General features: G+C 33.7%; 2 protein-coding genes and 1 long non-coding RNA gene across 11 annotated transcripts in view; 2 read left to right on the top strand and 1 right to left on the bottom strand.

The window, feature by feature from the left end:
* LOC114577435 (uncharacterized) overlaps positions 1-27,405 on the bottom strand; it is a 42,357-nt gene that overhangs the window by 13,690 nt on the left and 1,262 nt on the right. Inside the window, exon 1 of one of the 7 annotated variants that reach the window (XR_009829339.1) lies at positions 14,667-14,919. The exons of 5 other annotated variants lie outside the window; for them this stretch is intronic. This is a non-coding gene — a long non-coding RNA (uncharacterized LOC114577435). Of the gene's footprint in view, positions 1-10,532; positions 10,627-14,666; positions 14,920-27,405 lie in introns of those variants that run through there. One more of the 7 variants, XR_009829336.1, reaches the window with a different exon arrangement.
* On the top strand, positions 45-21,645 carry LOC107997083 (nose resistant to fluoxetine protein 6). Its single transcript, XM_017055466.3, has 12 exons — positions 45-963; positions 5,966-6,162; positions 8,548-8,756; positions 16,833-17,077; positions 17,163-17,333; positions 17,899-17,992; positions 18,232-18,351; positions 18,560-18,725; positions 20,241-20,416; positions 20,777-20,906; positions 21,037-21,354; positions 21,471-21,645. The coding sequence occupies exons 1-12, from the start codon at positions 492-494 to the stop codon at positions 21,594-21,596; spliced, it is 2,424 nt and encodes an 807-aa protein (XP_016910955.1). The 5' UTR covers positions 45-491; the 3' UTR covers positions 21,597-21,645.
* Positions 25,967-27,405, top strand: part of LOC107997086 (uncharacterized) — a 39,324-nt gene continuing 37,885 nt past the window's right edge. For 2 of the 3 annotated variants that reach the window (XM_017055476.3, XM_062073439.1), the window contains exon 1: positions 25,967-26,212. The gene's annotated coding sequence lies outside the window, so the exon portion shown is untranslated. The remainder of the gene's footprint in view (positions 26,213-27,405) is intronic. The other variant, XM_062073441.1, reaches the window with a different exon arrangement.

Raw genomic sequence — 27,405 nt, 5'->3', positions numbered from 1 at the left:
ACGGCGAAGTATATCGTCGAGAGAAAGGGGAACCGGCGTCCACGAGTAAACGTGACTGCTAACTCGATTCGCTTCATTCAGTGCATGATCCTTAGCCCCTTAGTGTGTGCGTCTCCTCCAAACAATTCTCATAATTCCGTTTCTTTTTCTTCTCTCCCTCTCTCTCCCTCTTCCTCTCTCTCTCTCCCTTTCTAGTGTTCTGCACGGTGCTCCACTTTATTCGCTTTGTTCTCTCTCTCTCTCTCTCTATCTCTGTGTGCATATCACGATTAAAAAGAGTTAGCCAAGTTAGTGAGAAAGTGGAGTCTCGTTTAACGAGCGAAAAAAAGGAACTTATATCGCACAGTTGTTCTCGTGTCAACGATCGAGCTTGCACGTGTTCTTTCGAACATGATCTGAGATACTGAAGCCCGTCGTTTCTCGAAGAAGGAAAATCAATGAGGCAGGTGTGAAGAAGGGATCGATAGAAATAGATAGATAATCGAAATAAGATGGCCATATATTATTTTCTACTGATCCTCACCTCGATCGCGCACACGAGCCCGGTCTCGAGAAACGAGTCGAACATACTGCGAATCGGGAAATCTCGCGACACGGGACCGGTTGCGAAGGAAAGGGTGAAGGGAAACTCGAACGACACCGATTACAAGGAGGAGAGACAGGCGTCGAAGGGCGGTGGGCAGGTGCCGTTGGCGATCGGGTTCGGTAAAAACAATCCCGAGCTTGATTGGAAGAATTACTTGAGGCTGATAGACGGGAATGAACGGGAACAGCACGACGAACACGATATCGATTTCATGGGGGAGAAGGTTGGAACGACGGCGAACAGTATCCAATGGCTGGCAGATCTTTACGATCCTCTCAAGTGGTCCAGAGTGCCTGGTAAACTGGGCAAGGATTGCAGGAAAGAGTTGGAATTCTTCCTCGAGTCTCTTCGGGATGGAAAGCTGTGGGCCGCCAAGAGTGAGTAAAAAAAAAGAAGATCGGATAAATTACGATCGATGTTTCCTGTTTTGGATAAGTCTGTTAATGAGTCCAGTCATTTCGTTCGATACCGGGTTATTTTTCGTTATTTTTGAAATTTATTGTGGGTCGTTGCTCGTTGTCAAGTCGGGGGAATGTAGAGAAAGTCATGGTTTGTCGAGTTAGTCGAGTCGAGTGTCTAGCGATGGGATTAAGCTTCGTTCGAACTCGTAAATTTGGATCAAAATCTGGAACGCTTTGTCGATGAGATTTGGAACGAGACACGTGTAATTATATCGTTTAAACTATAATTCATTAAAAATAATGTGAATCAGGGAGAATGGATCTTTAAATAAACAAAGATCTATATTTTCTTTTGATTCGTCATGTTCAAATCTATCCCGATGCACTCGATCCCATCACTACTACGTCGTCGACGAAACTCGATCGTCAAATTTGATCGGTCGAATTTAAATACTTGCGATACGCTCGATCCCATCACTACTAATCGCGTCGTTGACGAAACTCGATTGTCAAAAGTGTTATTGCCCAGAGAAAACAACAATTTGCCGCTTCATTGTAATACGACAATCCTTTCCCTTTTTCATTCCAGAATGCATGTTTTATCGCAAAACAAACTTTCGAACTTGTTCCTTCCACGGATAAAAGGAATCCTGGAATTCCTCGAGACCGTACAGAAAAGGCTTTACTTAAATCAACGACTTATTACGTCATTCCAACGTGAATTACTTCAACCAAAAATTTAAACCCCGCTTTAAGAAATACAAAGTTATCGCTGGATTTTTACGCAAAACCAAATTATCACGGATATTACATTGCTATTAGATTATTAAAGAAATAGCTCGATGGAAAGATTTCTCATAAAATTTTGCGTATCCACGTGTCCGATAGATCGTAACGATAATTAAAAAATTTCCTACTTATCTGTCCTCATCATCGAGATTAAACGAAAAATCAGTTTGACAGCCGTTAAACTTCTTTACGAAAATTCGAATAAGCGTTATTTCCTTTCCACCGACCCACGATCGAATCGAAAGTTGGCGTTTCAGTGGATTAAATGGCATTCAACGATAACGGTATAAAATACAGATTTACTTTCTATACCGCGATACATCTAACGTTTTATATAATATATATATATATATAGAGTTTGATTTACAGGGCGGGAACTAACTAGGTGAATTGCGAATACTTCGTTTCGCAATGACCATTTATCTTGTACATCAAGGTTCCTTATCGGGGATGGAATACACAATTTCTGAATTTAGGTTAAAGGTGTTCGAATTAAAAGGATAGAAACTGTTTTGAATTAAATAAATTTTATCCGATTAATATTGATATTATAACAATAACAATAATATGATAATATTATCGATAGTTTGTTTGTCGAATTAATTAATTAATTCGAATTAATAGAGAGAGAAGACAGTTGGGAAAATGAAAAAAAAAATCTTTCGTCCTGACAGCATTTCAATCTTAAATTTTTAAATTCTAAAAGGATACGTTTAGTAATTCATGACTTTTCTTCGTTAGTTGTGTATCTTATGCTAATATATTCATAGAACATCTTTGGAAGATTCATTCTAAAGGCCAAAGCAAACAAAAACATCTGTCGAGGCTTATTAAGTTATAAGCCATTAAAATTTACATCGAATGAGACGAAGAGACGGAAACGAAGTGACACACCGATCACTTCATTCCATCCGTGTCACGGTCTTGAATAACTCAATAAATAAACCTCGATCAAAATTTGTAAACACCAATAATTAATATTCGCTCTAAAATCCACGCTCCAAGATATATTAGCAAAAATAACAATTGTAAAATTATTTATTCGAACAATTGTTCCAACTTCTCATTCACTTCGCCAATAAAGTGTGTGAAATATAATCGAATCAGAAGGCAGAAATCGGGGCAAGAGTATCAGTACAATTTTTGTTTTTGAAAAATTTCCAAAGGAATCATTCCATCAGCAATACGGATGGAAAGGGTTCGCGATCATTATCGAACAGGGGAGAGGGAAATCGAGGAATCGATCTGCGGTTACCGCGTGCTTCGAATAGAATCCTACGATTTTCCGGGTTCGGGCGATTGCTTCCGGAGTTACCGACCGTCGGTCACTTTGACCGAATCGCGAAAATCGGCGCAATCGATATTCGATCGTCGCCAAACCGCAATCGTGGCCGGATACGTCCATTTCTCGCCACCACGTAAATGCCCTTTGACATCGTTCGACCATGCTTTTCCAGGAGAGCATCGTGCGTCTACGTCGCGACACGATTCTCTCCGCGGAGAAATATTACTGCTACGTCAGTTTTTAATCAGCCAGGATTGATTTAGTCCTCTCGTAGTGAATTCTGAAAGATGTCGACTATGTCTATTTAATTTCATCCTCGAATAATATTAAACCAAAAGTGTTGTGACACTTGAAGAATTCATAGTATTATAATGGGAAATATTTTAAACGATGTAGGTTAATAAACCATTGCAATTTTAGAAATTCATATTTCGAACATTTCGATCAAAATTTAATCGTTCTTTAATTTTTGCATCGAGTTTATATATTTCAGGGGAAATGTTTTCCATAATTTTTATAATCCTTAGAGGTTTAAACTTTTGCACTTTAAGAAGAAAGGAAGAAGAAAAAACTTTGTGAGTATACCGTAATGATAATTCGCAAAAATTACGCGTAGAATTCGGTTATTCAAAATCGCTCTCTAAACCGCAATTTGTATTAAGCAACTTTTGCTTGACTAACTGAGTTAATTAACTTTAAATGCTCGTCCATGTCGAACAAGTTTGAATAACTTCTGATCGTTCAATTACGTTTTACATTAGGCAACTTTTAATGGATGACCAACCGAGTCAATCAGTTTCAAATTACACATTTTATAATTTACACGAGCGACTTATGTATAATTGTTATTTTATCAACTTGCTTGGTTGGCCAATCAACAGTTGCCTAACGTAAAATGCAGTTTTGTCCACTTTTTCTTTCTTCGATCAATTCGATCGTTCAATCAGAAACGTAAGATTTTAAATAATTTCGTGCAACTTAGATCGAGTAGATTAATTAATTAAAAAATTATATCGAATCGATTACTTGAATCAAATTATTAAACACGACGACTCAAAGTGTGTTAACTCGATTGATCATAATTTAATATTCCAAAATGGCTTTTGCTTCATCCAGGTTGATCAAATCAAAGTTTGAGTTTTCACTTGTAGTCGGTATAAAATGATTTTTATACCCGAAAAATAACAGCTGGTATTAAAAAACTTTGTACAAAATATATAACCTGCCTCTGGTTTTACGAAACGCACGACGTTATACTTGAAAATTGAAATTAAAATATGAGGAACGGTTGTTGTAGGGCCAACTAGAGCGGAACGAAACATGGAAGAAAATTTTTTTTTTGGTGTTCATGACTTTTAATAAAAATTGCCTTTCATATTTAAGATCTATTAGATCCGAATTTAAGATCGACGAATTTTAAATAAGCAATTTAGACGATTTTTCTTTTCAGGAATTATTGCGAATCGTCATTTATTATCAAAAATTTCCAGTTTTTCTTATTTCATTGTAATCAATGAACAAATAAATAAATATTATTCGATCATTATATTAATCGTATTAATACAATTGTACATATTTTATTTCAATTACAAACAAAATCGTGGACATATCAAATCGGCTATTAAAGTGCGATTTACAATATGAAAGAAAGGAATTTTATATAAAAATACGGCAAATATCGAGTACGAGTATCTTTTCAAATAATCATAAATATAATCGAATACAAATTTTATTATTCTCTCCTTCCTTGTCCGAGCAACAATGTCCAGAAATTACAGAGGAGAAGTATTTAAAAATTATGCAATAATAAACGTGAAATAGAGAAAATACCAGCAGGCCGAAGACGCAATTGAGAAACGTCAATTTTCAAAGGAAATTACTTCTTCGAGCGTAGATTGAGTATCGGCCACAAAGGAGTATCACAGATGCGCAACTTGTTACGTGACGCGTAATCTTGCAGAGTACCATTGCCTGGTACATTGATCCGAACCGAGTTAACCCGTCGCTGCACCGTTTCGAAAGTGTGCTGCAACACACCGATCGTTTTTCTCGCGACGCGTCAAGCATCGATAAACTCGACTAGCAATAATTGTTGCTTGCAATTATTTCCAATTATTCGTCTTTTACGCTTTTTCTTCTCTTCTTAAATTTTAAATATCCTAGATGTGATATGAAACACAACGCATCGTGTTTCACACGTGTATGGAATTACTTGTTAATTGGAAATGTATACATGTCATTATTTCATTGATTCAATTCGATCAATATTTAATCTTATTGTTTAACTTTTAATAACGAATATGGCGAGCAGAGACGAACGGAAGAAAAATGCATTTCTGTTTGTAATATAAATCATCGTGAATATCTGAAATATAAATATTCTTGTACACGTTCTTTTACGTGTAAACGTAAGATATATAAAGCGAGTAGAACTTTCTCTATTTGTACATCCTCTCTTGTATTTTGTATTTGTATTCTTCTCGTGTCCATCTGTATGTCAGTGGGAATAACCGGTGGAAAATAATTAATCGAACCAATAATTCAAGATTCATACGAAATTGCGTTCGTGTTTTCACTGTGGTGGCTCTCACGAGTCGGCAGATAGCTGCACTTTCTCTGCTACTTGCGGCCACAAGCTGGCTTTACGTAATTGACAATGAACCTTCCAAGCACGATCACGTAATTTAATCCTGGAAAGTTGGAATGTGCAGTCTCGTGTAAATTTCGAACATGGAAAAGATTAGAAAATATTTTTTATTAAACTGAAATAAAATCGAGAAAAAGAGTCTGTTCATCGATATTGATACCTTGAAAATTCGAAATCTTTCTACGAGGAGACAAGTTTATCGGAAATGATAAAGGTTTATTGTTTTTTTTTTTCTAAGAAAATTTTGTTTTTCTCAGTGTTCGACGCGAGTGGCCGTTACTCGTCGCAATTTCATTTTGGAAACGGGTTCTGGCTTGGCTCGAGCACCCTCTGCAAGGAGCTGAACGCCACCAACAACAAAATTCACCGGGAACTCGACGACACACCCCCTTATCCATTAAAATTTCACGTGGCTAGGATGTACTTAACATTGCCCAAGGAACTCGAATTGTCCGTAAGTATTCTCCTCTTTCATCTTCGGTTTCCAATTCTTTAATTTCTCTGTCGATGGAATTTTCGTTGGATCAAATAGGTGGAGATTTAAATTGTATTTTTCTATATGATTATTGTATGCAGAAAAATATGATAGAAGAATATCTTTTCCAGGCAAACGTTTTAAAAAACAAAATTGGTATATTTAAATTAGAAAATTTTATCTTGATCTTAATTCTTTTTAAGATTTATTATCAGGATATCTTATTGCTAAAAGAAAAATCTATTTAAATGAGAAAAGATTAAAAATTACAAAACTATTTCCTATTAATCCAACATTATTAAAATACCATTTTTCATTAGTATAATTCATGCAGAATTATACTGTTCATCTGCACATGAGATATTTACAGCAAATATCAAATTCTTTTAATTAATCCAGGTTTTAATTAGTCTTTGGAAGTCAAACAGCGTGAATAAATTATTAGATGGGTTAATTAAATGCAGTTTATCAAATAAGGATTTCCAACGAGACTCACAAAGAATTATTTATTCAAATTAATTTACCAATACTGATTAATTAAAGTGAATTTACAAGTGTAAAAAATTTATTATATAATATATAGAAATAGTGTATCAAATTACAAAATTTTTAATACATCACAAAGAAATTCATCTAGAAAATCCTGATTTTTAATTAAAGTTTATGTGTTACGTAGAGCACAGTATCTACCTTAAAATTTTCACCACTTTTTCATCTTTTTAATAAAATTTTGCTTGAAAATACTCTTTATATATATATATACACATAAAAGGTAATATTAAAATATAATATTTAAAATTTCACTCTACCTTGTGCCAAGATAGAAATTTATATTGAAAAAAATTTCATATAAAACCAAAAATTTAATCGGTTTTATTTATAACCGTATACATTTTGCTGTACTATATTATATAAATCTTCATGCATTATTTCATATACCTTATATTTTTACAAAAATGCAATGGAGCCACTGACAGCTTTGTGGATTGTCAGAAAGCTTACTCTATTTCTACGAAAAAAATGTCAACAAATGTTGAATCAATTTGCTTGCTTCACATGGTTGAAACTCTCGATGATTTCATTGCGCTCTTTGAAAACTTTGCGACAATCGCTAGACCAATTTTCTTTCTAGAGAAGAGCTCGCTTAATCAGATTATATACGAAAACAACTCCCGTTGTCCGCAGTAATTTTACTTTGTTACTGTATCACGTTCGTGAACGAAAGCTAATCAAGACAGAGAGTCATATTCAGTGGATATCGGATGTTTGAAACTTATTCAAAACGAGGTAACGTTTTCGGCGGAAAATCTACGATTCGAGATGTTGCGTTGCAAGGAAAATTCGTATATTTTCAAAAAAGTCAAATGCGTAAAAGTTTGCTTGGAAACTTAAGAATTCAAAAATTTATTGAAAATGAAAACCGAAGAATTGTTTAATACTTTATTTTCGCATTTTATTCAAATTTGAAGCATAAGCTTATAATATAGATAGATATTATTGTATGAAATATAAAAAGTTTAATCGATTTTTAATGTTTTCAAGAAATGAAGAATATAATAAAGTCATCTTGGATCATTTTTTTCAATTAGGAAATAATAATAATTTATTTACATTTAGATGAAAAAAGGAAGTTATTATTTAATATTTAATCCCTTCTTTTCTTTCTTGTTTCAATATCAGCAGATTTTTTTTTTTGATTCTATAATTAAAATTGAAACTGGAAGATAAATAATAATTCCAATAATCCAAGCCTGACATTCAACAAAGACAAGATTAATTAAACACGATTCCAATTTTTAAATTCCTTCTTCGATCAATTAAACGACCGATATATATATATTCGAATTCTTCGAGGATTACTTTAAAGAAAGAAGAGGAAAAAAAAAAGAGTAATAAAAAGTTTATTACCTTGCGTATTTTTATATTTTTACTTTAGTTTCGTTATTGCATCGTGTACGTCAGACAAGTTTCAAACCGCGCCGTGAAGCTTTTCTACTGTTGTGGGTGGCAAAATGGTGGCGCAAAGGAAAGTAGCAGAAACCGGCCAATATGATGAAAAAGAAAGTAGAGAAACCTTGAAAGAAATTGAATTTTAAAAGCTCGTTGAACTCTTTAACAGTTTGAAAATCGCGGCACAAGGTAAACTCTGATAGAAAGGAAGGGAATAAAAGTTTAATTAATCTTGAAATTGAATCTCCTTGCAATCTATTTATCCAACAATCTAACCTCTCAAATTTAATTAAGACACGCCCTCCGCTCACACTTCTTTTTTTTCCCTCTTTCTCTCTCTTCAATTTTCCTCGTGACATCGTCCCCCCTCTAGAGGCCACACACATCGAACCCAGAAAATCAATTTGTTTTCAGACACGACAAGTATTTTTGGGTCTTTGTCTACCGGCTACGTGCAACCAAGCATCCCTGACCTCGATGCTGAGAGCGAACGCGGATCGCGTCGAGCGAGAAGGTAACCTAACTTATCGATCGTACGGGCCGAAGATTCACATCGTTGCAGTGAGACCAGTGCCTTCGAGCAATTACACCCTTTGGCGCGATCCCAAGTTCTACGTCCTTTCGTAAGTAATGCAAAATGATTTCTCTTCGATTCGAGTATCACGGTAAATCAATGGGGAATTTTACGTGTCCCTGTTCTGCATTCGATGATTAATGTAGCTTGGATGAATTATTTTTTCCCTTTTCACGATAGATCGATTAAGCACACTTTTACTCTCGCTCCTTTTCTTCTCTTTGCAAAATTTCGATTAAAATTTTATGCGAGACAAGTTGGAAACTCTTATATTTACGGTGAAAGATAAATATTTTTTTTTACGGCCATCAGAATTCGATTATCAACCGTTTTCGTTTTAAAATTTTATACGAAGCAAGTTATAAATTCTAGAATTATTATTTAAAAGTTTGCGCTTGAATTCGCTAACTCGAGAAAGTGGAAATTAATCTCGTTATTTTCTCTCTATCCCTTTTTTATTTTTCCGAAATAATTTCTTTCTTTTTAATTCCCCTCAAATTAACTTTATTATAAGAAAATCTATGGAATCTGGATTGCTGTTATAATTACAAACTTCGGGAGAAACTTTTAACGTTAAACTTGTTTCTGATGATCATTATTTGACAAATACGCACAGTCTGGTTTATTTTTCACACGCAACACCAAGACCCATCTCGAACACTTTACGAATATATAAAAATAAAAAATATTGATGCATAGTGTGCAAATATTTTGCAAGTAATTAAAAAAAAATACACAAATAAATCAAAATTGTTTCTGAATAAATAGAAACTACATCCATAGATCCAATTATGCGATTCATTCCGATCGATCAATTCACAAATCTTTGGGAAAATTTCTGAATACGCACATATGCGAGAAACCTTTAAAATAAAAAAACACTTTTAATACCGTCTAATTAAAAAGTCGATAGGAGGGAAGGGGGACACGATAAACAGCTCGTAATTCGCGTATTGAATTAAGAATCAGAAATTAAAGTGCACTTTTTATATTTCACGTATGACCTAGCCGCAATCGGGGGAAAGAAAGAAAGAAAGAAAAAACATCCGGCGAGTTTACGTAAGCTTGCAAATGTCTCTCCTGCAATTAAAAAAACGGTGGGGACAATTGAACTCGTAAAAAAGTTCGCCGGTTCAACAAGAAGTAATTCCTACTTCTTTACGACTACTTTTTTTTTTAACCCTCCTTTTAACTTTTCACGCTCGTTCGATGAGATTTTTCTCTCTTTTTATTTTTTATTTTTTTTGCGCGCCGTGCTACCACTTTTCGTGGTCAAATTATGTAATAATCATGTTAAAGTTCAGGAGAGACGAGAACCTGTTTAACTCGGCAAGTTGGCACTTAATTAATGGAATTACAATGAGTATATTGATATTGCGTGGAAAATCTAATACACGGATAAACACGGTTCTTACGCGGCCGGAATTTGCGCAATAGTTACATTCACTTCGATGAATAAGGACGAATAGCTTGCCCGCTGTAATTACGTGTTAAGATTCACTAACTGGCGTGGCCAGTTGTTTAACGTTGCTACGTTTCTAATACGGGTTACGCAACGAAAACTTTTCCTCGATTAGATTAGTTAATGCGCGATGAACAACAAATCTGTGTTTATTATTACAATTTGTGGCACGTAATATAATTAATATAATTGTAAGCAGGAAATGGAAATAAAAATATCTTTATTTTCCTCGATGGATAAAAATAATTTTTAAGTTTAACGGTTTGGAATGTATTTGAAAAATTTCTACCTTATTTTCTGTTTCGAGCGTAAACGGTAAATAATATTCGAGATAAAGAAATATTTTGGTTTTAATAAGCTTACCTTAAGCTATTTTTGAATTATTTCCGTAATCTTGATTACAATTGAGATATGCAGGATTGTTGTTTGAGATGAAATTAATAAGCGAAATTACTGCAATAAAATAAAATAAACGATAAATTTGAAAGATGTTTGTTAATAAATTTTAAAATTCTTTTCAATTAATTTATTTACGAAACGTTTCATTATTTTAATTAATATTTTATAATTATAGGATACAAGAAGATATCTTTGTACTTTGCAATAAAATCAAAATTAACGTAACACACGAGTGTTGAATAAAATAATAAATAATTTATCTTTCGTACAAAATAACAAAATAACAAACACAAAAAGTAGAACAGGTATTCCTTGAATAATGTTCGAACAATCTTGCTATAATTTACATGATATATAAAATATCTATAAAATAATATATTTTCTCATCGCTTTTCTATATTTCTTAAAAAAAAAAAAAGATCATTACTTATATAATCACATTTATATATAATCATAAAGACGTGTGCACGCGTTTAATCCAGCATTCTCTCGTTAACTTTCTTCCCTTTCGAAATATCCAATCGATAATATCGTCAAATGGAGTATATTTTTGATAACAGATTACATTCCATAAGTTTTAATATATTCATTCGCTCGTATCCATCCAATTTTACAATCTTGCCGAACGATTGCCTCGATTTAATGATCGAACGTACGAGATGTACACGCTTTCTTTTCGAAATCGTATTCATTACAACATTCCCCGCGCGGAAAAAAGAAACTGTGAATTTTGCCGGGGAAAATAATAAAGAAAACATGGAAAAAATCGTATTACGTTATTATGCTCCACTTTCGACGAACGGGAAAAGGAGAAATACTTACGTTTTTTTGCTCGATTTGTCCCGATAAAATATAGTCGTCGTGCATATAGTGTCACAAGTTACATCGCATATCGATAATCTTGACAAAAGATAAATAAATAAAAAAGAAAAAAAAAAAAAAAAGAATGCTTCAAGCGGATTATTGCACAACTAGATATCCATAATTTATATGCGTGGTGATGCTAGGATGGTTTTTGCCAAGCCACTGGATCGTAAATTATGCAATGCAACATGCAGCTGTCTCGACCACTAAATACACGTTTATATGTATATGTACATATATATACATATATACACGAACGATGCTTAACTTTCGTCCATCGTTCAATGATTTTTCCTGGTGAAATTTGCCAAGCGATCTGATAATTTGTCGTTGAAATTTTGTATCTCGCTGCACGAGGGTAATTAATGTTGGATAAAACAAAAAAAAAAAAAAAGAAAGAAAAGAAAAAAGAGGTTTTTTCACGAGGAAAAGTTTGGTAATCGAGATGAAAGATAAATATTTAGCCAACTGGGTGAACAAGAATTCGAGAAATGATTTTTCGATTGAAAAGAAATCCCTTTGAGGTTTCAATTTTTATTCTTCGTGTTTTGGTTTTTTACAATTCTTTTTGTAAAAATTTTGCAACAAAATGAATAATAGAAGATTAAAAAAATAAAAATATTTTTTATACGGGAAGTTTGAAGGATTGATTTTTATCTCTTTAAAATGATATCAAGATGACGTCAAAAAATGTTTCAAGAGTTATGTAAACAATTTTTTAAAAATATAATCATATACTTTTTAATTCAATAATTTATAAAATAATTTATTAAATCGAAAGAGGAAGATCTTTCCGTGCAGATTATAACGAATAAAAAAAATGAAAATAAATAAAAAACACGTCGTACGAATACCGACACGCGCTCGGGAAATTCTTTCAAATTTCAGAACAGAGAACAAGGTACGACGAACTTTAATAGATTCCACGCGCCTCCACCGCCGCATGCCAACAACTTAACCCATAGGCTCTCGATAAAACGAGAAACTATGCAAAACGAAATGAAGGATATAGAGGATCACGTAAATGGAGAAAGCTCGTTTCCCATTTAAAAAGTGGTAAAAGTCTGATCTTAATCGAGAGGGACTTCGATCGCACCAATCCGGTTGCACGACTCGAACGTTCGACGAACCGATTATAGCTCGTCGAAATTGCTGGCAGGGGGCGCCTGCCCTGCCTTCGAGCCGTGGAGCATACAATACTACGACCACCCCCCCTAATTGTAAAGCGCGAATCGCTTTAATCTATAACGCGAGCTATAAATAGGAATTTGCACCACTGTCCTCGCACGCGATGCATATTAATCGTGACACGATACAAGTTCCAAGGCGAGTTACAATCTTATGACCCGATTCAAGAAGCGAGGATCGTGCGAGAGATCTTCTAAACTTTAAGGTCAAGGCTACGATTCAGATTCCAGAGTAGAATTATTAACGTAAACGAACGATGTTTATTAATTTCTTTTAACTATGAACGTAATTGTAAAATTATTTGAAATTAACCAAGATTATAATTCTTATTGAAATTGGGGCGAAGCTGCAAGTCTCAGAAATAAGTATTACAATAAACAGGATTTATTATAATTCTTTAAAGAAAGAATATACTGCCTTTAACCGCGAAATCTCTCGACCTCTTTCGCGCAGCGATTTCTAAACCTCTCCCTATCTCTCTCTCCCCCTCTTATTCCCGATGAATCTCTCGCGTCCGTCGTATCGAGAGAGCGAACCGGTTCGCGGCAATTATGCAACGGGCATTGCACTTGCGGATGAATGGACGTGAGAGCGATCCAGGGGAGCCGGTGTTTATGTCGCGTTCACCGTGATTGCAACCACTCGAATCCGGCCACTTTGTCCGGATTCCAGTCGAGCTGGTGCTTGTTCCGGTTTGGGGATTCGTTAGAATTCGCATGCAGGTGTGCATTGTGATTGCACGCCCTACCTTGAATTCTATTACGCAAGATTTTGTGCAAAGCATCGCACTCGTGAAAGTGATCTACGGTTATCGTGTGAATACCTATCGGAAGTGGGTCTTTGCCCCGATCGGTCTTTCAATTTTTTTTTTTCTGTTAGTCACGCTAATAAAAAGAAGGGTAAGGATAAGTTAATTATACAGTCGATTCGTTTTGGCATTTGTCGAACGATTAATATTTTTTTCGAATAAATATATATGTGTGTGTGTGTATGTAGTTGTTATTAATAAATATTAATAGTTTTTTATCAGATTTTTATTAAGTTTGTGCAAAGTGTGAACATGTTTTTTTTTTATTGTATAACTTTCTAAATTCCATCACGTTTCCCAATTTCGTAAATCTTCGTGGACCGATCTCAAAGGCAATTCGCTGGATCGAAATGGATGGAGGGAGGGAAGTTGGAAAGAAAAAGTATAGATATCGTGTTTCTAGTGGTGATTCGCTTTTTCTATCCGACAAAAATCCGACAAATTTGCAATGGAAATGCGTGTATAATCGTGGGAAGTTAATTTTAATTTAATTACGTGAAATCGAAATAAATAAACGCATAATGAGGTTTAAACGCGATGAATAATGAATCACTGTTTCGTTTTTTAATTGCAAATGAAATAGAATTCCAATAATTTGGCATGCATAATCCAAATTATTGTCATGTCTTGTGACAATCATACAGAAAAAGAATTATATAATCTCTATTTTATGCGAATATAAGTTTCAGAAATATATGGGTTCTTCAATATTTGATATTTAATTTTTTTTTAATATTGCACTTTATTTCTTTCTTGGAAAAAAAAAAAAAGAATTAAGCTACCATCGAAGAAGAATATAATAAATATACTGTTTTCACTTCTCTTTTTTCCTTTTCCTTTTCAGAATTTTTCGTTTAGAAATATATTAAATATGCGCCATGTATTTTTCAAATTCAAATTCAATTTTTAGTGAACCGCGAAAACTTGAAAATTTTATCACAATATACACGTCCCTTTATTAATAAATCCAATAATCCGATATTTCTCCGAACTATCATCAGAATTCTATTTACACCGAAAGAAAAAAAATATATAAGTACAAAAAACCGATTGGATATTTTTAAAATATAAAAAAAATCACTTGGCCCTTATTGATTGGAATTTTGAAAAATCGTGGATTCTTTTCGTGTACTCTGAAATGCAGAGTGTCGAAAAAAAAAAATACACGTAAAATCGCAGGAAATTGCGATTGATTGCGATTTGAAGGATCACAAAATTCGAAAGAAACGAAAACTTACCTCCACGAACTATTTGGCTTCTCGATTCAAAAGTTGCCGCGCGATACGACGTCCAACCCCCTTTTACACAGGGGATGGATAGATTGCACGGTACAATTTGCGGATAGATTGAAAATTTGCACCGAAGCACAAGTTACAGTCACATACTCGAAGGACTTGGCGTTAAACATTGGTGAAGATTGGTTAATCGAAACCCTCTTGTAGCAAGCAACGAGAAGTTCGCAACTGGATTCGACACGGCTAGACTGTGTGGCTTTAAACTTTCACGGTAATTCCACTTTTGTCTTTTTCTTTTTCTTCGATTCAATTATTTTTATTTTTTTTCTTTAAACATCGCGAGCGATCAAAACTACACCGTGAGTTTTTCGAAAAAATAAATAATAGTTCGGGATAAATAAATGCAAACGAGTGACGAGAAATGCAAATGGTGCAATTTAAATCTGAGAAGTTTTATCATACCAGTTTCCGTCCATTCTGCATTTATAATATGTATGTATGTATATAGCGCGATCTAAAGTTTGATAACTTGATTAAAATATTAATAATAAATATATGCATGGTTAGACTCGAAATGGAATACTTTCTGAAAGTATTGTTGTGACAAGAAAATACGATTGTCGAGATTATACAAGTTTGAGGTGGGAAATGTGGCATGGCTTCAAATAGATACAAAGGACAAAGAAACGTATTTCTATTTAAAATTGAATATATTTGTTATTAGTAATAAATTAATTCTTGATATAATAATATTCAAGAAATAAGTACTTTTTTTTATAAGTTAGAAATGAATTGTTAAATTATTTCAAAAAGAAATTGTTTCTCTTCAAATCCATTATATATCCCACAAGTGTATAAACTTTTATCAAAATTAAAATTTTTGAATTAAATTTTCCTTGTTGGTATGAAATATTGTTTCAATATTTTCCTTTAAATCGCTATAAAAATAGAACGAATAAACCTGCATTAAAACAAGATGGAAAAACTCGCCCACCATTTTATTCTTCCCCAGCGAATTCGCGTTTAAGAGTCCATTAGCGTAACAGGAACGACGAACTTTTATATCGTTTGTCCCGTGCCAAGCGGAATTAATTAATGTGTATTCAAATTGGAGATCGAAAATTTTTTCTCTAAAAGTAAAGTAAATATTTTCACTTACTGGAATTATTTTCCTCGAGGCGAGACTTCCTCTTTACTTTTCTTTTTCTTTTTTTTCTCCCTCTTTGTCGCTCATCAAGGTAACTTAGGAAAAAAAAATGAAAACGAGAAGGAAGAGCATTATTTGTTGTCCACTTTCTCTCGAAAGGTAAACGAACAATGCGTTTTAACGTTTAAAGTAGTTAGAAAATCTAAATTATTACAACGATGAACTCGATTATAAATCTTAGGTTATGCAACGAATTCGTTCTTTATATGTAAGAATATTAGATATATAAGGTGTCTCAAAAATAAATCCTCAAAGTTTGGAATAAAAAAAGTTTTTCGAGATATAAATACTTTTTCTTAATTTTCTTCCCCTAAACTTATGAACGAAAACTTATTAATTATTACTAGATATACAGAGTGTCTATTTTATTTATTACAGTGAAATATTTTTTTAGAAAAGAATTTTTAAAACTTTATAATATCTATTTTAAAATTTAGATGAAAATGTGTACAATAATGTATATTAAAAAACATTTTTAATCCCACTGAATTACACATGATATCAATGACACGATTTATAATATTGTATATTCTTCCAAATTTCGAATTATTCCATCGTTCACCTTAAAAAATATTATTAATAAAAAAATTGTTAGTAAAAGTTAATCGTGAATTATAGCAAGCAATGAAATGTTGCAGGGAAAAAAAGGAAGGATGCATAGAAGATATACGCCGTGAAAAGTCTTCCGCTATTCTCTTATGATTTAAAAGCGTTTTAGCAGTAGCTGCCATTAATTTTACGTTTTAATATGCGTTTTAATACTTCGCCTTATACTCTCTCGGTATAATTTTGAAACGTGTACGCAAAAAACATTATTCCGTTAAAATAACCAGAGAGAGAGAGAGAGAAAAGATTCGAGTTTCGTTGCAATTACTTCTCTTAAAACCATCTAATAATAAGTTCTTCGGTTTTTCGCTCAACTTTGCGTATTACCGCGCGAAACACATGCCTGTTTTTTTCAGAGGGATCGGTGGCGCGATATTATTTCTAATGCTGTGTGCTGCCATCTACGAGTACAAAACGACGCCAAGCGACAAGGATGCGGAGTCGTTAAGCGTGTCGAATAACAACGAGAGACTGAGTAATTTTTCGAATAAGAATTTGAATCAGGATCACGGAGTGGTTCAAGAAAATGGGGAGGAGTTGATCGAGAAAGGGAAAAACTTGCAAAAGGATTTGCCTGACCACTCGAAAAAGAACAAAAAGGGTAAAATACGAGGAAGATCTGTTATCTTTCCCCTTCTGTTCTGTAATCTGTTCTTTCTTTTACGCGATTTTTCTTCGCGTTTCAGGCTTCTGGATAACGTGTCTGACAGCGTTTAATCCTATCAGGAACGGGAGCAAGATTATTAGCACCGAACCTGCCGCAAGAGATAGTCTGACTTGTTTGCACGGATTACGAGTGTTTTCATTGGGATGGGTGGTCATGGTGCATACCTATCTTCAAGTTTTTTCCATCGCTGGTAAAGTTGTTGCCCTTTCGAGAGGCAACGTCACGATGATTGTATGAAATCCTGTTTACGTTTAAGCCGATTATTTTAGAACTCGAATCTACTATGGTTACGAGTAAATTGCGGATGTTTAAATAAATGTATATTTTCATATGCAAATATGACATACGTGAAATAATATGCTTTGCATATTTTCCATGTTGCACAGAATATTAATATATTCGTAAGATAGCTTTGAAGGATTCTAGAGAGTCAAAGGCAAACATAAAATATGAGAATGATGGGGGAAAAAAGAGACAGGTCTCGCTTTATCGTCCAACGCTATAATATTGTTTTTTATATTTTTCCATCAGATGAATTGTCAATCTGTCGCATGACGATTTTCTTATCAGATAGAAAAATTGTTAAATTATTTTACTATTATTTGTTATTCTTTGTTTTATTTAAATTTTGAAACTTGATAAAATTATAAACTGTTCAGAATATTGAATCTTCTTCTCTACTTAAATTAAATTAAATTTCTAATGATTATACTAACAAGATTATATTATATATCTTTCTTTGATGTAATTTACAGAGAACAAAACGTTGCGTACAGTGACAGAGCGAAATTTTATGTTCCAAACAATTAGCAATGCCACCTTCTCCGTGGATACATTCTTCTTCATTAGGTAAGACGTAGACAATGATAAGAATCCTCGTTTCGCAATTAAGGAAACGAAGAATAGAAAGAAATGTAGAACTTTTTACAAAAATTACCCCTATGAAAAATTTATTGGAAAAATTTGCATCAGATTTTAAATGGATCAATGATAGACCAGATTAAATTATTATTTCACAAATATCCTTACACGTTCATCTCGAAATATTAATAAATTCTATGATTCTCAATTCTCGCTAACTATTTCAGCGGGTTGCTGGTTACGATTCTCTTCTATCGATCTTCGGGAAGCTTGAAAACCAGCGAGGATAAATTTTGGAGGACATGCTTCACCAAATTTGTCATCATGATCCTCTACAGATTTATCAGGTAAAAAAAATCGAAAAATAATTGCCGATTCGAGCTTGAAAATCTTGGAGAGAAGAAAATTTCCTTCTTCTCGATCGAAACGCGGAATATCGATTAAGTCGAGGATAAAAACTTCAAATAAAGAAAAAAAAAAAAAACCATTCTCCGATAAACGATCCCGGCCAAAGTGACGTATACACTGACCTCGTTTCGATTCACTTTTATCAAGATTGACACCGGCCTACCTCTTTGTCCTGGGGATAAACGAGATTGTCATGAAGCACAGAGTGCCAAGGTCAGTATTCACGCCAGCGGCCATCGACCACTTCACTTGCGAGAAATTCTGGTGGAGGAACGCCTTGTATCTGAACTCCCTTTACCCTCGAAGCGAAATGGTAAGGATTTTAAATTTGAACTTTTAATTGAGTATTCTCTAAATTGTTGAAAAATAATCGATCCCTTTGTCGATAGCAAAAGTTTTTAATAGAAATTTTTATATAATCAGGGTTCTTCTCTTAACTTTAATGCTAATTTTATGCTGGATATTTGAATATTAATATAAGGATCAAAGTTTATATTGGTTTATAAACTTTTTTTGGTTTTGAATAATCTCCAGTCTACATATTTCTTAATCGCATTATTAAATTGTATTATTTGATATTTTTTTGTCTCTTAACTAATATAATTCCATTTGTCACGCTAGTTCTCCACTATCATTTTCACTCGCTTTTAACCCCTACTTTAACCTATCTCTGCCCTGTATTTTATTAATCCTGATAGTGACACATTGATATATTTTTTATTGCCCTAATACTAAGATTCTCGTTCTCGTTAAAATTTAACGATTCTCTAATTTTCAAAGTGTGATAATGAAATCTTTTAAAAAATATATAAAATTGCAAACAATATTTAAATTATTAAATTCATCCGAGTTACTTTTGCCCAAACATTTAATCAATTACGAGAGTTAAAAAGCGTAGCAATCTTTCGTTCGCCCATTTATCATCATTTAAGGAAAAAAAAAAGAAAAATAAACGCAATGAGTTTAATTTGTTAATCGATATTCCACTATGAAACGTAATTTGAAGGTAAAAGTAGTCGAGTCAAGGAATAATGAAACAGCTGAGGGAAAAGATACAGCATCTGTATCTTTCTTTTATCAAGAACTACGATTCACTGGAGATTATCAGACAGGGAAGGTGTCAGCATCTCGATCGTTTTCCGATAATTAATTCTACCGTCCCAAGAAAGTTTCAAAGTGGTGGAACAACGTAGATTGTCTAACCACCCTAAAACCAATTTCGTCGCTGATAAAAGCCGGTTAATTATCGATTAAGTTATTGTTTTACATTTAAAACGTTCCTTGTATTTTCTCAAACATTTTCGTCATCTTTGACATCGAGTATATTAGATTTATATATCAATACAATACAAAATAAATAATAACATTTTTATGAATCGAAGTTCGATCGTCTTCGAGAGAGAATTAAAACAAAAAATCTTATTCGAATAATTTTACTTACATTTGAAAAACTTTTCAAACTCGTTCAATTCTCAATAACCATCTCAAGAAGAATCTTATTCAAAGAATCGTCTCCCTCGCCTGATGTATAAAACCGTTCAATTTCCGTTCAATTATTCCGTTCTTCATCTCGCTATAAATCCGAAACAAACTTTGTTTCATCCTCCTCTCATCATTCTCAACTATTACGTGGCTGTACACAACCACGTTATCAACAAGATTCCGCCTGATTAAACCATCCACTGGATTGACGTTTGATCCATTAGCCTCAGAGCGTTTCCCCGAGTTATAGATTTTCCTCTAAGCCAAGTATTTTCCAATATTCTAACGCGACCTAACCCCAGACTCGTTCAATTATCCTACGAATACTCGATTAACAACTTTCCAGTGTATGTTGTGGAGCTGGTACATGGCAAACGATACGCAGTTCTATGTTCTTGGAATACTTTTGTTGCTGCTGTCTATCAGATACTTGAAGACCGTAGTGGTGGTGATTTTAATACTCGTCGCCTCTTCGTGGTTCACCACCTTCTCCATGGCTTACTCCAACGATTACATAGCCAGGTAATTAACAATACGAGAAAATGGTCGTTGATGTAAATATTTTTTTTCTAATCTCTTCCTTCTTTTAGTGTATATTTAGAGATGAATTAATTGTTGTTTTGAACGAGTAAAAATTTATTGTCGACTTTCAAACCATTATGATTGAACGTTCTAACCCGAATTTCCCCCTGTTCAGTTCTTTTTCTTCATTAAATCTTTGTTTATTAAAAGATGGAAGAAATTTTAATCGTAACTCTTCGTATCATCTATAAAAACTCTTTATCAGCCTCAGACAATAATTTCACCCAATTTTTCCCCTCGAGAAAAAGCCCCTCCCCATTCTCGCTTTCATTCTCTCATTCGTTTTCTCCCCCTATTTAGAATTCAAGAACCGTTCGCCCTTTTCGACGAGCTGTACGATAAACCATGGCTAAGAGCTGGCCCCTACTTCGTAGGGATTATCACCGGTTATATCCTGTTCAAGACGAATTGCAAATTGAAACTGCCCCTGGTAAGTAATCGATCCTTAAACGCGCCCCCTTCCTGAGACCGTGCAGTCCGTTCGAAGCAATCTCTTTGTTCATTTGCTTATTTTTAAAAAAGGAGAGATTCGAATGGGTCGATTTGAAACGGTGTTCCAGATCGCGCGGTTGATCGGCTGGGTATTATCCACGGCCATGATGTTCTCGGTTGTTTACGGCCTGTATCCCGGAAATTTAACCGTGCCATTGAGTTCCGTGTACGCCGCCTTAGGACACACCGCATGGGCGATCGGCGTATCCTTCATCGTGATTCAATGCTGCACCGGCTCAGCCACGATGATCGACAGCCTGTTGTCGCTCAGACTGATATATCCGCTATCGAGGCTGACTTACTGCGCCTACTTGGTGCATCCTATCATCATGTTGATCACAGCCAGCCAGATGGACGGCCCGTTGCATTTGCACAACGACATAGTGGTGAGATTTAAGAAAATGAATTTGAAACAAGGGATTAGAATTTCTCTCGGCTGATCTCGAGTAAATTGGAGGAGATCGATATTGATATTGTTTTCTTTATACGTGTGTTTTTCAAGCTGATCCTGTACTTCGGCAATCTGGTCGCCTCTTACCTGATGTCGTTCTGCGTTTCAATCGCGTTCGAGGCGCCGGTAGTCAATCTGCTGAAAATCGCTTTCATCTCGAAGAAGAGGGTAAGGTAGAAGGATGCGGTGGAAGAGAGGGAGAGAGAGTGCCATCGTGCGATCGACAGTGAGTAATGGACGCTTCTATGGATATTGTAATAGAGGGTTTATTAAGATTGACACCAATTCGATCGTTTCCCTGCAGAAAATAATCGTAAACTCTCCAAGGGACAAGGGGAAATATCCTCTGTGATGGGATGTTATGATGATCCGTTTATCTCTGGACAATGCCGCGTGCTTTGACGAGTTTGATTGTGCGCGAATTGCAATCGAATGTATACTTGATCCTTGGTCCTTTTGGCCCCAAGTCTCTGAATCAACGTTGATTCCAGTTTAATTAAGAGGAGAAGAAATATGAACTCTTGCTGGCTATTATTGAAGTTTGAAAAGGGAAAGGGGATAATCTCGATTTATCCATTCTTTATGAAAGAATTTTTTTCGTATTTTGTTTAGGAATAGAATTTTGATTTGAGGAAATTTGGAAAAATATTTTTTTATATATACTCCACTAATTGAAATGAAAGAAGAAATAAATAAAATATGTAGAATTCTCGATATTTTGACGTGAGGATATGTCAACAGTGTACGATATTAATTAGATTTAGGTTTGGTTAAATTTTGACAGCGCCTGAGGCTTGTTTTGATCATTCTGTATGCAGACCAAATATCCAAGATTTAGATCAACTTTATGTTTAGATTAGATTTGCTTTTAGAGATAAACTTGTCCAACTGCTATCTATCCTCTTGTTTTGCAAGTATTTTATAAAATGATATACAAATATCAATGTAAAAATATCAGATTATATTTAAGGCACCAAGATTTTATAATTGATATTGCAATTAGATTATATTTACTTTTGTCAAAACAAAATAATTAAATATTATTATACTATAATTAAAGTCATCTCATTAAAATGTATGAAGAAAAAATTTCGACGTCTTTAAATTAAATCTAATAATATTGATAATCTTGGATATTTCATTCATCAAAAAAAAAAAAAATACATATTTTTTCAACTTTTCTCGATCAATTTTATTTGTCGAAGAAAAATTTTAAACGATATTGCTAAAATATTGAAAGAAGAAAAAAACTAACCACAGCGATGTTTATTCCACAACATAAATCAAAACGAAATGCAACGTTGAAGAGTGATTACGTCTTTTGTTATAACATATAATGGTTCAAAGGCAAAATACTTTTATGGAAAAAGGCAAGTGTTTAACGACGCGCTTCCTTGTTTCGTTTTCCACGTTCCGCGTCGCCAACTTTTCTCGTAAAACATTTTCTCTGGAACAATAGGTCTTGGTCGTTATTTTATAGTATTCAAACGGCATTTATATATCGTTCATCTCGAACAGATGCGCCACGCGAATGTTTACAATAGAAACAATAAGAAAACTCTTGGGACGGAACTTCGACAAACAGCGAATCGAGGGGGAGAAAGAAAGAAAGAGCGAGGAATCTGTGCCAAGTCGCCGCCGTTTCACTTGGCCAATTTAAATGGAGAAAGATGAAATTGAAAATATGGGGGACGATCAAATTCGAGATGAAATTTCGGATAACTAATATTTAAATATAGATATTCACGAGTATCAAATTCCATTGGAATGGAAATATTATTTGTAGAAGAGAATTGAGAGAAACGTTTACAAAAAAAAAAAAAAAAAAGAAAAAATGTTAAACGTTTTAATATCATGCGTCAAATATTTTGCGTGAAAAATGTATGACAAGAAAGGGAAATAAATGGAAACTAGTTTTGTCATTTTTATATCGAGAAGAATATAATTGGATGGAAGAGAAGATAAGCTGATATTTGCTCGACATATCGATTATATTCATATGATGCTGTAAGGTAAGCGAGTAAATTCTGTCTTATTTCATGATAAAAAAAAAAAGAAATGTATGATAAAATAAATCTGTTATATTACAGTGAAATCATCTCTTCTCTCCTGTCAGATATTTCTTACATCTTTTTTTTGTCGTTGTGACAGAACTTTTTTGTTTACCTAATAGTTCATTGATTAGCGATAATGTAATTATAGAAAAACTATCAATTATGATAGTTTTTATTTGTTTGAAATAAGGACGAGAAAATTTATAATTACTTTTTAGTTAACTTCTGTTCGAAATTTATTATTTATTAATTACTTTTCTTTTAAGTAAAAGATAACAAGAAAAATATCCATATCCACAATTGTTTGCGAATGGAAAAATGTTTTTACGAGATATTTCAAATAAAGGACTATTATTCGCGTGATCATTTTCATTTAGGGTTTTGTGCCATTATAAATACAAAAAACGAATTTAAATGTTTTATTTAATGATATTTAAATGTTTTGACCTTTTAATAAAAAATATTTTTATGTATGATTTTCATCTTGTTGTACACATGATAAGAAATAAAGATAACAAAAGAAATTTGTAATAAATTACTGTACACGTACATCTTGCTTTCTTTTATTTAAATACGACTTTAAAAAAATGTCTGATTAAAAAATTTAATAGAATATTTAAGCGCATAGAATTCATAGAATTTCCAATAATCGAGTTTCGAATAATTCTAACAACATTCTATCCTTCATACTTTTCGCGATATCGAGGAAAACTCTGCAATGTACTTTTCACAAGTAGCCACTCCTTTGACTCTCTTTCACTTTCGACGTAACAAGCGTTCATTATCGGAAAAAAAAAAAATAATTCTCAAAAGCAAATAACTCTCTCAATCTAGAATTTCACTCTCTGAATGTATTTACGAAATAACTTTTTCTTTCCAATACAATCCGATACAAAGACTCCACTTCAAATTCATCCGAATTAAATATAACCTACACGCGGTTTTTTCGTGATAAAAATGTGTCGTGCAACGCTGTCGAAACGGATATGTTATTAATAAAAACAAGGAGGAGAAAAACTAGGGGAACAGCGTGTAAAATAATAATTCTCGTCGTAATATCTCCGTACGATCTTTGCACGGCGATTCGTGCACGGAAGCACACGATTAGTAATACAATTAACGTCCTGTCAATTACCCGCCCATATAATGTCCTGTTCGCACGATTATCGCAACGAGACTCGGTTGTCTCGCACTTGCATAATTTGTCGCATGCGCCACGCCACCAAACCGCCCCCTTCTTCCGCAACTCTCCAGAATTTCATCCCTGTTACACCCCCTCCTTGCGAACATTGCTAGCTACAAGTTCATCCAGTGATAAAGATACGCTTATCAGAAGAACTATAAGATAAAGTCGAGCTTAAAGTTTTCTATCCATTTTGGAATGTTCTAAAGTTTGAATTTCCCGCCGATTGTTAACCTTTTCGCGCCTAATGTCCTTTCAAAGGATTGTGAGCAATTTCTTCGAAATAATAAATCTGTAATTTGGGAAAAGTTCAACTTTCGATCGATATATCGTGATGATGAGCTTTGAGGGAAGATCATGAATTCATGATTATACGCGTATGTGACTCGTTAATAGAATGGAATGCAAATCAAGCAGGCTCGCGTTTCGAATTTGTATTCGAGCAAATAGATACGGTTAATCGCTATACGGTAGGCTCTCACAGTGACCTAATGCTAATACGTGAGTGGGAGCTACATTGCCGGTATTCAATTTACGCGTATATACCGTCTAAAGTGTTTCTCGTCAAAATTGAATTCGAAATTTCTGAGTTTTCGTTTCTTCGATCTCGAAATTTGGATCTGAGCTAATATGATTTTAGATGATCGGATATTTTACGCCGATATTTTAGTTATAGGCGTTAACGATTTGTCCCAGTTCCTCGAATCGTTAATTTTTCAAACGTTCGTTTATTAGGGTAAAACTTTAAACTATCAGGCACTAAAATCAATTTTATCGAGTTACTTGTAAACAGGATCGAACTTTATTTGATTAGAACGAAAGGCTGATTTATATATTTCTTGTTATTAAATATATTTATTCAAAGAAAAAATTTGCACGACTTTTAAAGTATTGCACTATCATTTATAAATTCATTAATTAATGAAAGTATTGAAAAGAAACTATCATTATGTATCTTAATATCCTAATGCTACTCTATAATTTCTATATAATTTCTATTTAAAAAAAAAAGAAGAAAAAAGACTTCAAGAATTAATTGTATCGAATAAAGACATTTGTTACCGATCGAGTCAATCGGATTCAATTTTCAGAATCGAAACTTTTTGATTGTTAATACTTGTCGAACATTTAGTTTCCACGAAATACGTAGCACGCTCTCTCGAGCCATTCATCAAAAGCGAATATTCAAGACGAATTCGACGTTACAAGCACCGCATTAGATACTATCGTTCCGAGTGATTTCGCGTATGCACGGTACATGCTAACGTCTGCACACATAGAAGTGTGCTTTGCTATAGGCGCGGTCGCTTTCATACTGTCACGCGAGCATTCATTCGATTAAGTTCGCTATGGGAGCGAAAGACGGGCAGACGATTACGTGATCCTAAAGAGTTGGGCTCGCATCGTTAACGGAATCGATAATACCACCCTAATCATCAATCGTTGCTCTGTTCCTGGCTATTTAACATGCGAGCGTCTATTGTTTGTAGTTAATCAGCTTTTCGGTGGAGAATACGTGCGATTAGTATCTAGTGGTGGGATCAAGAATCATATAGGTGAGAATATATATTACGATTGTTAACGATTAAAGATGGTATCATGATTAATAGTAAATTGCAAAAGAGATTACGAATATTAAATTACAGTAGTGAAAATTTAATTTTCGAATAATGTTTTATGAATGCGCAAGATAAATCTTTGTACTGATAATATATTAAAAGTAACATGATATTGATATTCGATTTTGGAATAATATTTTGAATTTCTTTTTGAATCGGGGTTCTTCTTTTATAATAATTACGACGGTTAGATTATAGTTTGATATGTCAAAATACTATTGCTCTCTAAAATTCATTTTTAGATGCATCGAAAACAAATTCACTGTTATTTCGAAATAATTAATTATATTTTTTAAGTGTGACGAATTCTTTGATATTTTTATTACAATATACAGAGATGTTAATATTGGTTCTAAATCCCCCCCAAGATTTTCCATAAAGCGATATAAAATTTCATCTAGCTTCTCTTTAGCTTTCTCTGTCTTAAACTATAAGTATAAAGTTTATCAAGTAATCTATTAAACGTACTTTTTATCGTGGAAATCTTAATGCGATTCGAGCAACTTTTACGTATATTGCTCTTTATCTTTGTATCTCTACGAAGAAAAACATTTCTGGAATAGCAGAGATATCTCATGTATTTGAAAATATTGTGATTAAAGAAGATATATCGATGTACGTGTATAACATTTTGCTACCAGTAAATAAAACTATGTGCTCGTACGGAGAACGAATAAGAATATTACTACTGACCCAAGTTTTTTTCATTTCAACATTGGTATGTTTAATTGGTCTCATCTGCATTTTTAATTCATTATGCAATGTATTATCTAACAAGATCAAAGCATACAATTTAGATGAATTTTACCGTTGGATGCGACAAGAGCTTGAATGACAAATTGAAATTAAAAAAAAATCGACACGAAATTTATCGTAATTTTGCCAATTTCAAAGATAATGAAATTTAAATTATATTTTTTTTAAAAAAAGGAAAAATCTAATTATATATTTTAAAAATATTTGTATATCTTTGAACTAAAGGTATAGGACATATGCGTTTTTAGCATGACGAAGAAACGAAACGTACAGCAATGACGGTATACAAAGTCCAATGCACTTGAACTGCATCCGTCATTTCTGTGAAATCGCATTAAAATGTTCGTCCTCGTGAAATAATTAGAGCAAAATCG

The sequence above is a fragment of the Apis cerana genome, linkage group LG3, assembly GCF_029169275.1.
Source record: "Apis cerana isolate GH-2021 linkage group LG3, AcerK_1.0, whole genome shotgun sequence".
Lineage (NCBI taxonomy): Eukaryota > Metazoa > Arthropoda > Insecta > Hymenoptera > Apidae > Apis > Apis cerana.
This window is presented reverse-complemented; position numbering and strand designations above follow the sequence as displayed.

What these genes read in the sequence shown, in the direction of transcription:
- LOC107997083 (XM_017055466.3), top strand. Translation starts at nt 492, where the DNA reads ATGGCCATATATTATTTTCTACTGATCCTCACCTCGATCGCGCACACG. An exon ending in CCCAAGTTCTACGTCCTTTC is followed by an intron (nt 8,757 to 16,832) that starts GTAAGTAATGCA and finishes TGTTTTTTTCAG; the next exon opens with AGGGATCGGTGGCGCGATAT. An exon ending in TCCAACGATTACATAGCCAG is followed by an intron (nt 20,417 to 20,776) that starts GTAATTAACAAT and finishes CCCCCTATTTAG; the next exon opens with AATTCAAGAACCGTTCGCCC.